General features: G+C 47.1%; 1 protein-coding gene across 1 annotated transcript; it reads right to left on the bottom strand.

Annotated features, from left to right (window-relative positions):
* Positions 1 to 2,106: 2,106 nt before the first annotated feature.
* Positions 2,107 to 6,382, bottom strand: TMEM37 (transmembrane protein 37). The gene is made up of 2 exons (XM_032115371.1): positions 6,283 to 6,382; positions 2,107 to 5,449 (listed from the first exon to the last, which is right to left on the bottom strand). The coding sequence occupies exons 1-2, from the start codon at positions 6,301 to 6,303 to the stop codon at positions 4,877 to 4,879; spliced, it is 594 nt and encodes a 197-aa protein (XP_031971262.1). The 5' UTR covers positions 6,304 to 6,382; the 3' UTR covers positions 2,107 to 4,876.
* Between the last annotated feature and the right edge of the window lie 7,168 nt (positions 6,383 to 13,550).

The following is a 13,550-nucleotide window of genomic DNA, read 5'->3' on the forward strand; positions in this document are numbered from 1 at the left end:
AACCAAGAAAAAGGAATCATTCCCAGATTCCATATTACATGTTTGCTTCAGGCATCAAGCACAAGCCTTGTTTGTATGAAGAGCTGAGGCTCCATAAAAACTCCTAGATGTCAGCTGGAATTTGGAGTCCTCAGCTCTTGGGGAAGAGCACATCCACTCGGGAAGATGCCAGAAGCAGGCGGCCCCTGGAGTTACGATGCTGTGACCTGGTCCTGCTTTCCGCTGGGTGTAGGAAGCTGCTGCCAAACACCACCACGGGGGAATGGGTTCTTACCTCTCCCATCTCCTAAGCAGGCAGTGCAAAGGCTGCCTGCACTGCTGGGGATCTTGCTTGTTTAGCTGTGCTGAAGGATACTAGAGAAAAGAGCTGCTTAGCTCTGGGGACGTTGACATGTTTATAAGCAGATGAAGAGGAACAGGAAAGCAGATCTCAGCAAGCAATGCAAAAAGCAGGAGATGAAGGCACACAGACTGAACACAGACTCCATATTCGTAGGCTCCACCCACCTCCTTTTCACTGCCCTTGCTCCTGGGTAATCAATGTAAATTACCAGTAAATAGGACCCGAGTACCACCTTTCACACAAGTAGTTGTCATTGTTCAGGGACACTGGTGACAGCCTCTGGCTATTCACTCCAGGTGTTCTGAGGAGCCAGTTGTCCTTCTGCAAGCCAGCAAGGCAGCCAGCAGCTCCAGCAGCCGAAGAGCTAATGTATTTAAGAGGAAGTCGTTAATGAATTTTCTCTGCGACACAGCAACAAGGAAGTTCCCAGCAAAACTGTCAGAAGCAAAAACCAATAGTTGTGCCGTGAATAATTACACTGTGCAATGCCTGAGTGCAGGGGAGCTGAAATGGGCTGTTTCAGAAGGGTTGGTACGGATTCAATGGGGTTGGGTCCAGTGAAGGTGAGAGGCCTCAGGAATTCAGGCAACACCCCTTCCAGGACAGTGCCTGGGGCAGACCTTGTTTTCACCCAGAAATGAGGCCCTTCTTGTATGTGCCAGCTGACTTAGAAGGTTGAGAAGAAAGGCCATTATCAGCTTACCATAGGCGCCAGCAGAGGGAAAGAGAAAGCAGGTGAGGAAAGTCACGTAATGTATCTTTGTAATCACCTTCCTCCGGCTTTCAAAAGCAAGTGAGGCTCAACCCCATTCCAGGTGTCCCTCCAAGCACAGCTGATGAATGTACTGGAGACTAAAAATCAAACCGAGATGCTCTAGGGGACCCTGCTGGAGCAGGGAGGCTGGACTAGATGACCTCCAGTGCACCCTTCCAACCTTAACCATGCTGTGATTCTGGAAAAATACAGTCCAGGCAGGATACCTCCCTAGCTAGCATGCCCTATATCAACATTTCCTTATTCTCATCCACAAGCAATGGCTTGTGTACAAGTGTCCAATTAAAGTTAGTAACTACATCTAAACGGCTCATTAACAAGAAGTGATGTTCATTACCCTGCTTTTAAGAGATGTTAAACTGCCTGAGACAAGCCAACGACCTCTCCTGTTGGAAAGAGAACACCAGGTGCTAATTAACTTGAGATTACATAAACTAATTCAGTGGTGTAGCTGGGAAGCTATTTTCCTGACATTTAACTAAACCTGCTAATACAGTGAGCTCTGAGAAAAATACAGAAATACATTTGTACTCCGACACCACTTCTTGCAGGCCAGACAATCAGAGCTTGAAGAAAAGAGCAAGGATGCTTCAGACATGGGGGTGCAGTGTGGGAACAGGAAGGTGAAGGACACAGGAAAGAGCTCTTTAGCTGGTAAGGAACACATGAAACAGCAGGAAATCATTGAAGAGCCTACAAGGTTATCTCAAATTCCCACGGACCAGCACAGCTGACTGCCCCTCTTGTTCTGCAAGACAGGAAAGCAGTGCTGGCTTCTTGGGCTGGTGCAGACACACTGGAGGGAAAAGGAGAGGGGAGCGTGTGGTGGCCTCACAATTCCCTTGGTCAGAGCTTGGCAAAGCACCAAGCAGTCATTTCTTCATCAGTTTAGCTGGGTAAACACACGGAATGATGCCTGGGAGATTATGTAAAACTCTACTCATCCCCTTAAATCTGCACCCCAATATCTAAATATAAAAAGACTGAATTACAGTTCTTATTTCAAATCAATTTATTTAACAAACTTCAGGAATATTGCTTAACACTTCCACACGCTTCAGAAAATGAACAGTGACCCACTTCTGCACAGGTTACTCTATAGAAGGATATCTCCAAGACAATCAACTCTGTTTTGTAATATTTAGCTGTCAAAATGCGTCTTTTCCCAGCAAAATTAAGTTGAGCAGTACTATACAAAACCGGTTGGAAAAAAAGTTACTCTATTTTCCCCAGAGGATTCCCTACCCCCAACAAAAGGCCTCTTCTTCAGCTAGCAGAGGGCATCCTAAAATACAATTGCACCACGTCTAGGGTGAACTCAATGGCCAATTGTCCAGTCTCTCTCTAACCCAAGTGGGAGGCACCAGCCTGGAACCCAGTCTGGCTATGGCTGCCTTCCAAGGAAAGGCATGGAGGCATAGCCTCCCACTAGCATGAGGGAATGTCACACAGAAGTGAATTCCAAGTCTGGATGTCACCGAAGCATCACTCTGAGGTTACACTAATGTTTCTAGACAAGCCATAGACACCCTTACGTGTAGGGGAACTGTCCTGCCTGGCATGGGCAACACAACTGAATCACTGGTTAGATAAGGTAGTCCTGGTGCAACAGTTTGGGACTAGACCTCACAGGGTCTCTCTGGCCTAAATGGCTCTGCTAAAGCAAACAGCACTAGCTCACACAAACATCTTCAAGTTCAGCCCACCAGTATGTCTTCGACAGTGCAGTTCAGCAAATCAAAAGCACCTTATCAAACAGACAGTCACAGCGCAGTTTTCCAGAAACAAGTTAAAGGCACAAGTCCTTGTCCTTGAGAGTGGGCCAAGAGACCCCAACAAAGCCCCAGACATTACAAGAGCTTCAGGAGCTGTCTGGGTAGCACAGCTCTGCATCATCTTGACAGAAAGATGTGCAGATTTGTGTGCAAAAGTACAACTGGCACTGTCCAGAGTAAGCCAAGTCTGAACCTGCATTGCAAACTAGGCTTAGGAATGTTGTCTTTAAGAAGTTACAGAAATCCAAGAAGGAATGGAGACTGTCCTCCTGAAGGCAAGCGAGTCCACAGGAGCACATTCATCAAAGTGTGGCACATTCAGCACAGGCACGGCTTAAGATTCTTAGCTTTCAAAGACAAAGCTGTTTACTCATGGCTCACCTACACAGGCTTTTTGGCCTCTGTGCTATGATGCATTTGTTTCAGGTGAAAAATTATGTCAAACTTGTTGTACAGGAAAATAAAACCTTGCTCAACAGACAAGGTACAGGAATGAAACACACAAACATTTGTTCTAAAACAGATATAAGCAGCTTTACCAGTGGATACAAAGCAAACAGTAAACCAGAAACCCTGAAATACTCTGAAGACATTTTTAACTGTGGGCAACCGAGTGCTGTGTGTTGGACAGGGAGAACACATGTAGGGCAATCTACTCTACAAATGAGGTCTTCTCTCCTTTTACGTAAGACACCATGGAGAACTTCAAAGCTGTAGCAATTTTAGAGATCTTGACTCAGACATTGGCAGAAGGAAGACCAGCCTTAGTATGATAATTTTGGCCAGGTCTCTCAACATTTCTACCAGTGGTGACAGATTAGAGCTGCACCCATCAGCCCCTCCTTAGGCAATCACAGGCTGCTTCTCCTCCCAGGCTCACTGTTAGTCAGGGGAAAAAAAGGACCTGGTCTGGTCAGGAGGATCTAGGGCTTTCTCCTCCCATAAGAAATGCTCCAGGAGACTCTCAGCTACCGGATAAGCAGATTTCCCACTGCCCCAGTGGAAACCATGGTAATGAAAACACATCCCAGAAGCCATGGTGGTCTCTGCATGGTCTGCTCAGCCACAACACCCCATGAAAGCTCCACAGAGCTTGTCCCTCTTGCCCCAAAGAAACAAAGAAAAAAAAACCTAAGAGCAATGCCCTGTTACCGTAAACTTTGCAAGGGCTGGGAAAGAGCCAGTTTGGTTGACCAGCTGGTATGTGTCCTTCAAGGGTGCCAGGAGAGTGGTGACACTGGGGAGAGGCCACAAGCACAGGGACATGCATGGCTGCCTGAGGAAAGCATCACATCCCTTCCCTGTACACCTGCATCACCCAGCACCTACCCCCGGCCCCAGGACAGCACCTCTGTCTGAAGTGTCCCCAAAAAAAGCTGACCGAGGCAAGGACAGATAAAGGGAATGTGCCAGAAGGAAACAAAACCTGTGACCAGATCAAGTTCTGCGTGCCTTCTCTTTTGAAAGAAAAATGGTGAAATAAGATCCAGTGAAGATTTTCAGTACTCCACACCAGTGAGTGTGGCCAGGCAGAATTCATCCATCCCCAAGCCAGAACAAACCCATGAGACACTCCAAAGTTGTATCACACTCTTCACAGGCTCTGGAATATGGGGAAAAGCACAGCAACACCAAACCCACAGCAGTACAGGTGTTGTGCAAGCCTCAGAACAACACGTGGGATAGATTGCAGTCTTCCAAACCTTTGCAGGTTTAACGGGACACCCTCTGCTTTAATCCACTCCTCCAGAAAACCACACTGCAGGAGCAGCCAGTCCCAGTCTCTGCTTGGCTGGTGTTGCACAGCCCTCCATGCTGACCAGTGGGTGGGTATGTCTTCTACAGGCATCAAGACTGACTCATGCTTCCCCTCCTTGCACACAAATTAAGACAGGGCATCCTTTTCAAACGTCATTAGGCTCTCTTTTTTCCAGTCTAATTGGCAAAGCTGATTACACAAAGGCAGAGATACATCCTTTGTGCCTAGATTTTGCCTCTCCCGTTCCTGAGGTGTGTGAGGCTGTTGATGTGAAGTCCACTGATCCCGTTAAGGAAGAAGAGAAATGCAGCAATGAACTCACACCAGTATGTCAGTGTAAAACCTGTGAAGGTGAGGTGATCCTTCACGAGTATGGAGAAGCTCAGAACACCAGTGGCCGACAGCAAAAAAGAGACGAGGATGAGAACGGAACCCATTGCCCATTTCCGCCTTGCACTGGCATCATCACAGACTTGGGACACCATCAGCAGCTCCAGGCCAAATATGGCAACCACAACAGCAAAGGACACCATGCTCCTGATGGGAATCACCCCCACGCTCAGCCCCTCCACCTGGGCCAGGCTGAGGTTGGTGACACACTTCAGGACGCTGTCGTTGCTAACGGTGCAGAAGTGCCACAGTCCAAAGAGCTTCCCCCTCGCAAAGAGCCAGCGGCCATCGCAGATGGAGATGGACGACAAGACCACAGCTATCGCCACGCACAGGATGATCAGGCTCCTGATGAGCGTCTCAAAGAAGGATTTCTGTGGTCTCCGGTGCACCAGCAGCTGCTGTGCCCGAAAGGAGAGCATGAGGGAAAAAGAAAACAAGAGTTAACAGCGCTACTTCAGGGTGAGATGAATCCAGGGGGACAAAGCTGTGGGATTCAGTATTTGAAAATATTTACTTGTGCACATCAAACCCCTTCTCGCAGGGGAACGCTGTACACAGGAGAAAGGAAGGGTGGGTGAAGCTCTCCCGGGTCCCTGGCTGCATAAACAATGCTCCCACGTCAAGGCCCGGGACCGGCATCACAAAAGCTCTCGGCTGAATCAGGTCCCTGCCCTACGGTCTTGCGGCACAGCCTCCTGCTCTGGCAGGGCTGGAGGAAGCCACCGGCCCCTGGGAGGATGGAGGCCGGTGGCTGGGACGGGGGAGGCGGCAGCCGTGGGCAGAGTGGGCTCCTAGTTCCCAGTACTGCCCCCCGGGCTGCAGCCAGCCGGTCTCTCCTCCTCGGCCGGCAGCAGCAGCGGCCCGGACCCGAGTCCTCACCCCGGGGTCGCACGGCTCCGTTGCCCAGGGGCTTGGTGGGGGGGGGAGGGGATCTTCGGCTCCAGCCCTCGCGGACCCGCGTGGGCGACGCACCTCCCCTCCTCACTGAAACCCTCCAAGGGACCCGAGATGTAATGCAAAGTCGAGCCAAGCGCTCGCAGCCCCCTCGGAGAGCCACGTGCGGCCGGGAGCGGGGAGCGGCCGCCGGTCGGAGAAGGCGGGAAGAGGGGATCCGGCCGGCTGCGCCCCGCTGCTCAGGGAAGGGTCGGAGCTGCTCCGGGAAGGGTGGGAGCGACCCCGGCCGCGCAGGGACGGGCTGAGGGCGCAGCCCCGCGGCGGGAGGGAGCGGCGGACGTACCTGCGCCCCGATGGCCGTCATGCTACCGGCGGCGCCGAGAGACGCGGGCGGGCTGCGGCGGCCGCTCTTTATCTCCCCGGAGGGCGGAGGGCAGTCCCCCCGCCCGCCACGCCCGCGGGGCCGGGGCGCCCTCCGGGCCCCCCCGCGGCTGAGTCAGCAGCGCGGCCCGACGGGCGGAGCCGGGCCGGATTGGGTCGGGCCGAGCCGAGCGGGGTTGCTTCCCCACAGCCTGGTACAGCGCGGGGGGTAGCGCTGCCCTGGGCCGGTGGCACAGACTCGCCCAAGTCCGCTCTGGAGCACGGCCGCCGGGCAGGAGGTGTCCTGGGCGGTGGCGATGCCTCTTGCTGCGCTGCAGCCTCGCCCCGTCCCGTGTCCCCGCGTGTCACCGGCTGCGGGAGGGCTCGGAGTGTGTTCCTGCCGCCAGGAACAGTTTGTGGTGCAGCGCCGGTGCCAAGCACTCGTGGACGGGGAGGCAGCCCCAGCCCTGCCCGCTCGCCCGGGACACCGCAGGAGCCTCCGGGAGCGGCTCTGGGGCTGCGGTGATGGGCTGCGGTGAGACCCAGCCCCGGGGACGCCGGTGCGTACAGGAGCAGCCCATCCTGCCCTCGCCGCCCGGTGCCCGCCGTGTCTGCGCCTGTTTGTGTCCCCGAAGCAGCTCGGCACCGGCTCCGGTGCAGCGATGGCCTCGCACCTTGGGCTGTGTGCGCGCTGTTCTCTGTTACCAGACTGCTCTGCCTTACCTATCTGTACCTGTACTGTCAGCAAAAACCTCTCTGCTCATAAAGTTTTACGCCTTTGCTCTTTTTCTCACTCATGTTTTGCCATCCTCTAAGGAATTACTGATTACTCTTTTTTTTTTTTTTTTTTTGGTCTGAAACAGCTTTTAAAAAACCCAAGAAAGTTGGGTGTTGCTGTGTCATCAGAAACTCTTGTTTTAGTGCCAAATTCTGATTTTGACTCCAGCACAGAGTCTGCAGTCCAGTGGACAGACCCACAGGTCGTTGTTCTCAGCCTCCCTCATATGCACAGGGGTCAGAATTTGGCCATTCCCTTTCTAGACTAAAGGACTTGGAAGGATCTCCTTCTCCAGTATGGGGTGGTAGAAGTTATTGTAACTTTACCCTTCTTCCACCTTCCATTTCTGAACTAATCATCTGTCCATACAGATTGTCCCATTATTTTAATCTCGATGCAATTTCATAAGGGCTTTCTGTGTTTCCTTTAAAACACCATTCATGTCTGCTATGATTTATCTGGGGGTGTTTTCTGTAACACTATTTCTAGTAAGAGTGAGTGCTATGAACAACGTTTACTTTAGTTTTCATACTTTTAATTTTAATGATAAATACTGACCTTTTTCTTCCTGCAGAATCTTTTGTTTAAATGTTTCTCTACAAAGCTGTATACAGTGTTAGATTATATTTCTATCAGACACCAAATTGAGATTTTCTGCTTTTGCAACCCACAGCAAATCTTTGCAAGGTCTGTTGTTCAAACTTATTTTTGTGGGTTTGTGGTTTGCAACATATTTTATTTCTGAATGTGCTACAAAACTAGCAAACTTGATGCTTGCCACATCCATTTCATCTTAGGTTCACCAGTTGATAGAAGAGCTTTATGAACATCCTGAGCTCTTTATTCCACAGGTTAAACAGCATTTCTGCATTGCATTGTGCAGACTGATTGCATGCATTTGCTGTTATAGCCTTCCACTTCAAAGTTCCAAATTCAACTATATATATCTATTTTTGGCTCAAAAAGCATAAGCAGGTCTTGTTGTCTCATTTGTTGCATGAGCTGAATAAATGCTGCTTACATATAACCATGCTGAGCAAATGCAGACGAACAAAATACACCAACTCTTATCTGGCAAAAACCTCACTAACTTATACTTCCTCTAACATTGGCTCAATCCTGCAAAGCATTAGGCAATTTGGCCCACAATTAGCAAAATCATTAAGCATAGATCTGCATTTAAAACATCTGAGTCATCCTAATGATTTCAGCAATTAAAAATCCTAATTTTTAACGGTGAGGAGCATTCTGCTGAGCAAGACAATTTTTTTTCCTGTAAAAGCCCATGGTAAGGCTCACATGAGTAAACACACACATAAAAAGCCTTGATGAATGAGGAAATTGAACTGGTTACTTTGGAAACCACAACTGCTCCCCTGTCATACCTGTATTCTTTAGTAAATATATAGTTATGAGCCAAGCCTGTTCTTTGAGGAAAAAGGGTGGTTGGGGATGGTACTTTTTCTGCAAATGAGAAATAGTTTTAATGTTTTGTATTTAGTGTCCCCAGATATAAATGAGAATGAAACTTGACCTGGAATTATAATCAGCATTGAATAGGCACTTTCAGAGTCACTTTTGTGAAGTCACCCCAGAGAGGATGATTGTAACAAGTGAGTGCTTCATTTCTGCACTTGTTTGGCTGGAGATACCTTCTGGTAAAGCTGTCTGGCTTTAGAAAGCCTGTGAGAACTCTGCACCTTTTTCAAATGTAATGAGTTTATCTTCATTGTCTCATTACAAAACAAGCCAAACATATTATCTGACTTTAAAAGAAAAAAAAAGTGGGAAAATGCCTCTGTACTGTTTTTGAAAATCATATGTGAAAACAGTATTTTACAATAAAAAGAGCCCAGTGCCTTAAAAGAAAAAAAAATTTGTCTGAAAAATACATTACCTATGTAATAACAACACAGTAAATGACCTTTAAAGCACTTTAGAAGTATTTTTGGTTCAGTTGTGTTAATGTAGAGTTCTTGGTATATTGCCAGTTTCATTATTTTGTTTAGAAAGTCCCTTTTCTCTATTGTTTAAGTAGGCATTTCACATCCTATCCCTGGAGAGAAAGTTTTCGGGGAAATGTGTTCATAAATAATGGAAATTACCAGAGACCGTTGTACAACACAGAAATAGGTTCATCTGGTTCATTTAAAACCATGAGAAGTTTGACACTGAAGAATCTGTTCCAGCTTTTCTCCTGCAGAAGCTTGGAGAAGGTTCAGGACCGAAATCTGAGAGTCACCAGGGGCTTAGGGAACAGTTGCCCAATGAAGTGAAATCACTTAGAGGTGAAGCAGAACACGAGTGACTGAGGCACCACCAGTCCACGTTCATCTAATCTTGAAGCCAGTCACTTCTGTACATCCATTTTTCTGTTTAATAAAATTCTTTCTGATCACATCTTTAATTCTTGGCATAGCAACTCACCTGGCAAGGCATTTAAACCCTCAGTTTTGTTAGATCCCTAGTTCAAGATACCTCTCCAGGCAGAAGTTGACCTGATCTTTGAGACAAATAGATCTTGAGTATCTTGCAGACTGAGACTTTGGCAGGTGTCCAAGATCTGTATGGGGGGAAAAAAATGTTGCTATTTTTTTATATCTTCTCAAAGCAGTGAGCATGTAGAAAATGTTATGAGGAAGAAGGAAGAGGCTAGGTGTCTCCTGTCACTGTTCTTTTGCCTTCTCTTTTTCCTGGTAGTAGACTGAAAATTCAGGTTGAAGAAGCTGCATTCAGCTCAGGCTGGGTTCAGCCTAGTGGGGCCAAAACAGAGCTTCTGGAATGGGGCAAAAAGTCAGCAAGCTGCTGGCAAGCTGCTGAAGCCCAGCAGCTTCTGGGAACACAGGCAGTCATCCTAGGTGAATCGTGCCCCAGGCAGCAGCATATGTACCAAAAAGGGGTTTGTGTTGTGCCAAGGCCCACACAGCTCAGACCAGCCCCTTATCACAACTACTTTACCTCACGATTTTCCTCCCATCACTGCAAGTTATTGCAGCCAAGTGGACAAACTCATCCTGGCATGTAAAAGCACGTAAAGAGGAGAAAGCTTCTGGGCCAGATGGTTTCACTTTGCCTCCTGCCTGGACACCTCTTCTGTGCCACAGGAAGGCAGACTGGCCACCAGACAGGGGCTACCACGTGTCCCTGCAGCCCCAGGCTCTCCCATTCACTGCTGGATGTGCATGGGAGGCCTGGGCTGCTGCACATGGTGATAATACCCAGTAATACCCACCACCGGAGTCTAGGTCCTATTGTCCACCCACATCAAACATTACTTGCTAAGGGACTCTGAGCTGGGTTAGAAACACGCTGATATTATGGGATCCATTACAGTGATTTTAGTCCCCACCTCAGTTAAGTCTAAGAAGAAGAGAGATATTAAGCAGGACAGGCTTAAAGGAATACGTATTGTATCCCAGCAAAAATTGCTTTCACTTCTCATCAGTTTTTGGACCTACCTCAGCATCACATTGCAGAGATCCAGCACTGGGTGCTCACTCATTATGCTTCAGATTCAGCCTTTTTCAGAGATCACTGGCTTAAGATATGCCTCAAAATATTTGCATCTGACCATTCTGACAAATCTGCTTTGAAATACACACTCAATACAAAAACCCCCCCAAACTTCAGGCCTTTTAGCACTACTAGAAAAACTTGGCTCCATATTTTAATACTATGTAAGTTGGGGGAAATCATTCAGTTTCTCAGCTGTCACATACAGATTTCTTCTCTCAGTAAAAACTCAGATCAATGGATTTAAAAATACCAAGTACATTAAGCTGGGGAGTCCATCTCTCAAATTCAGAACTTACTCAGAGGAGCAGTGTTTGTTAGGAGATGACATACCATTACCTCAGCCTTCTGGGGAACACAATACAAGTTGGTGCCTTGCACATTTTGATGGAGACAAATAAGGTGTCTACCTGGCTGTGTTGGCCAAGTAATTTAATTGTTTTTCTGCCCAGGGTGGGGAAAGAAAGCGTGTGGTGATGCTTCTTTTGATGTAGCTTATAACTGTATGTGTACAGGGAATAACTGGGAAAGAAAGTTAAAAGATCACTGCAGACAAGCACCATGTGAATTCCCTAAAGATAACACAACTAAGATGTGTTTAACTTTCACAGATACCCTGGTTCTAGAAGAAATACAAGGTCATTCTATAAATGATGAAGACACATCTAAAATGGATTGATGTTATTTGTACTTTAAGTGAGCAGCTGAAGATTGGTTAATTCATAGATCAGAAGGTACTTCATAGACTTGTGGGTAGGAGAAAAAAACATAGATTCTATTTTTGTTCTATTAACTTTTACCCTTCTGAGTTTATTACTGTGAATGCACTCAAATGTCTTGCATCAGTGTAGTACCAACTTGTCTTATTTCTACACAGCTTTGACAATTTGGAAGACTCTGTAACCCATTTCTGGGGTGACTGCTCTTGGTATTTAGAAAACTGTCCCAACCAAAATACACTTTCTTTTTTGTCTCCCCAATTTATGATCAATCTTACAAGATGGCTTAGATGGCCAGTCACCCCCAAGTGGTGTTGCCCAATACTGTTTGCCCTGAACACTCAGTCGGAAGAGCAAATATTTTGAACAGCAAATGCAATTGTCATTTATTTTTAGCAGTATCATCAGGGTCAAATAAGTTCAAAGGTTAAAATGCTTGCATCATGAAACAAATACACTCTAGATGAATACTGAATAATTTTGGGTCAGTTGCACACTGCAGTCAGCCTTAGAGCGCTTTTTAATCAAACTGAAAAATTTACTTCACGGGGTTGAAAAATCTGTTATGGATCTTAAGCAACACACCAAAACTGAATTGTTAAATCTGTGCTAGGAGTGTTGCACCTCCACATGTTTGTTAATAGCAAACAAAACCTGTCAGAAAGAGATTTCCAAGGAAAACATCATCCCCTTTCTTATCTCTACCTGCAGTGGGTGCCAACCAGCTCTGTGCTGCTCTGTGCAAGAGCTAATCATGGAAGCACGATAGAAGGAACACCGTCTTATCACACACAGGAGTTAACATTTGTTATTGCCATATCCAAAGTCCAGGTTCCGTCCTGCACACTGCAAGCTCAGCAGAGCAGAGCTGAGTGTGTGTGTGCCAGCTGGCCTCTGACCTCCTGCGTGTTGGGCTGGCTTCAGTGCACGTCTCTCCTCCTTCCCAAGCACTGCGAGGATCAGGATGTTGCTGGCCTTTCTTTGATCTAACAAAGAGGAAATAGCAGCAACTCCCTGAGTGGGTGTCAGAACAATCCCCTGTTTTGCAGCAGTGCCCAGGCATCAAAAACATCTGATCCTCCACCTTACTGCAGGCAGAGCAATGGCTCTACAATTATATTTTGGTTTGAGGCTTGCTGCTTCTGTTTCCGATCTCAAGGCTGTATATGATAACGGTTGTCTCTTTTTACCACCTTATTAGTTTAATAAAAGCAATTCCCTCTACCTACAAATCTGTTTGTAGATGCTCTTAAACCACCACTGCCCAAGTGTTATTTATGCAGCCCAGGTGCCTCACACACCTGCGAGCACTAGGCGGTCACTAGGTCAGCAGTATTTTCAGGCAGCCCAGCATCCTATACATTTACAGACATTCATCCTGCTGCTAGACAACCACAGCAGCCCCTCAACTCAGCTCCATCTGTTTCAACTCTTCCCTGCAGTGGTAGCACTCACAGTTACTACCTGTCCAGCCAAATTTTGTGTTGCTGCTTCTTGTCACAAACACTGTACGCAGTGACCACCAGTACCTTTGCTTCTGCCTTTTGTAGTCTATTACTGCAGAGCTTTTATTTCCACATCTTTAATTTCTCAGCTTGCTCCTGAGACACAGTTGATTGCCAAAGCGCAAGCTAAATAGTAAGACCAGTGATGTTACTTTCTTAAGGATGGTGAAGCTGCAAGCAGAAAGGTGTTACTACAGTAAAAATAAAGTATCCCAATAAAGACATACAAGGTAGAGTTCTCAATCACTTGTATTACTTGGCAAATGGCATTATTTGTAAGCCTGGCCAAGAGCAAACTGTCTCCGGGATAAGCACTGTGTACAGAGTGATGTCTTCCTAATGCCAGAGGTATGAGAAAGGAGAGCAGCACTGTAACAATTAATTGTCACAGGGGAAACAAAGCCAAGTGAGGACTGGGATATAGAACTTACTATTCCCAGCCATCCTTTAGACGCAACTCCACGGCAGTCAAAAATTCTGACTACACCTGTTTTGACAGAAAACATGCTGGCAAAGCACAGTGTGCTCACAGTGCTTCCAGCAAACAAGAGCAATGTGGGAACATTTGCTGGTATGTTTTGATAAAGGTTGGCAGAATCCTTCAAGGATAACCAAAAATACAGCTGCCAAGATGGAGCTGTATCACAAAGATGTGGAATTTAGGGCTAGAGAGGAGGAAAAAGCATTTATGTTGAACATCTGCTCTTACCCCTCTCTTGCAAAGTGAATTTAATTA

The sequence above is a fragment of the Corvus moneduloides genome, chromosome 7 (assembly GCF_009650955.1).
Source record: "Corvus moneduloides isolate bCorMon1 chromosome 7, bCorMon1.pri, whole genome shotgun sequence".
Lineage (NCBI taxonomy): Eukaryota > Metazoa > Chordata > Aves > Passeriformes > Corvidae > Corvus > Corvus moneduloides.

Coding starts and splice junctions, on each gene's coding strand:
- TMEM37 (XM_032115371.1), bottom strand. CDS start 6,303: ATGACGGCCATCGGGGCGCAG. Junction 5,450..6,282: donor TGACGGCCATCGGGGCGCAG/GTACGTCCGCCG, acceptor CTCTCCTTTCGG/GCACAGCAGCTGCTGGTGCA.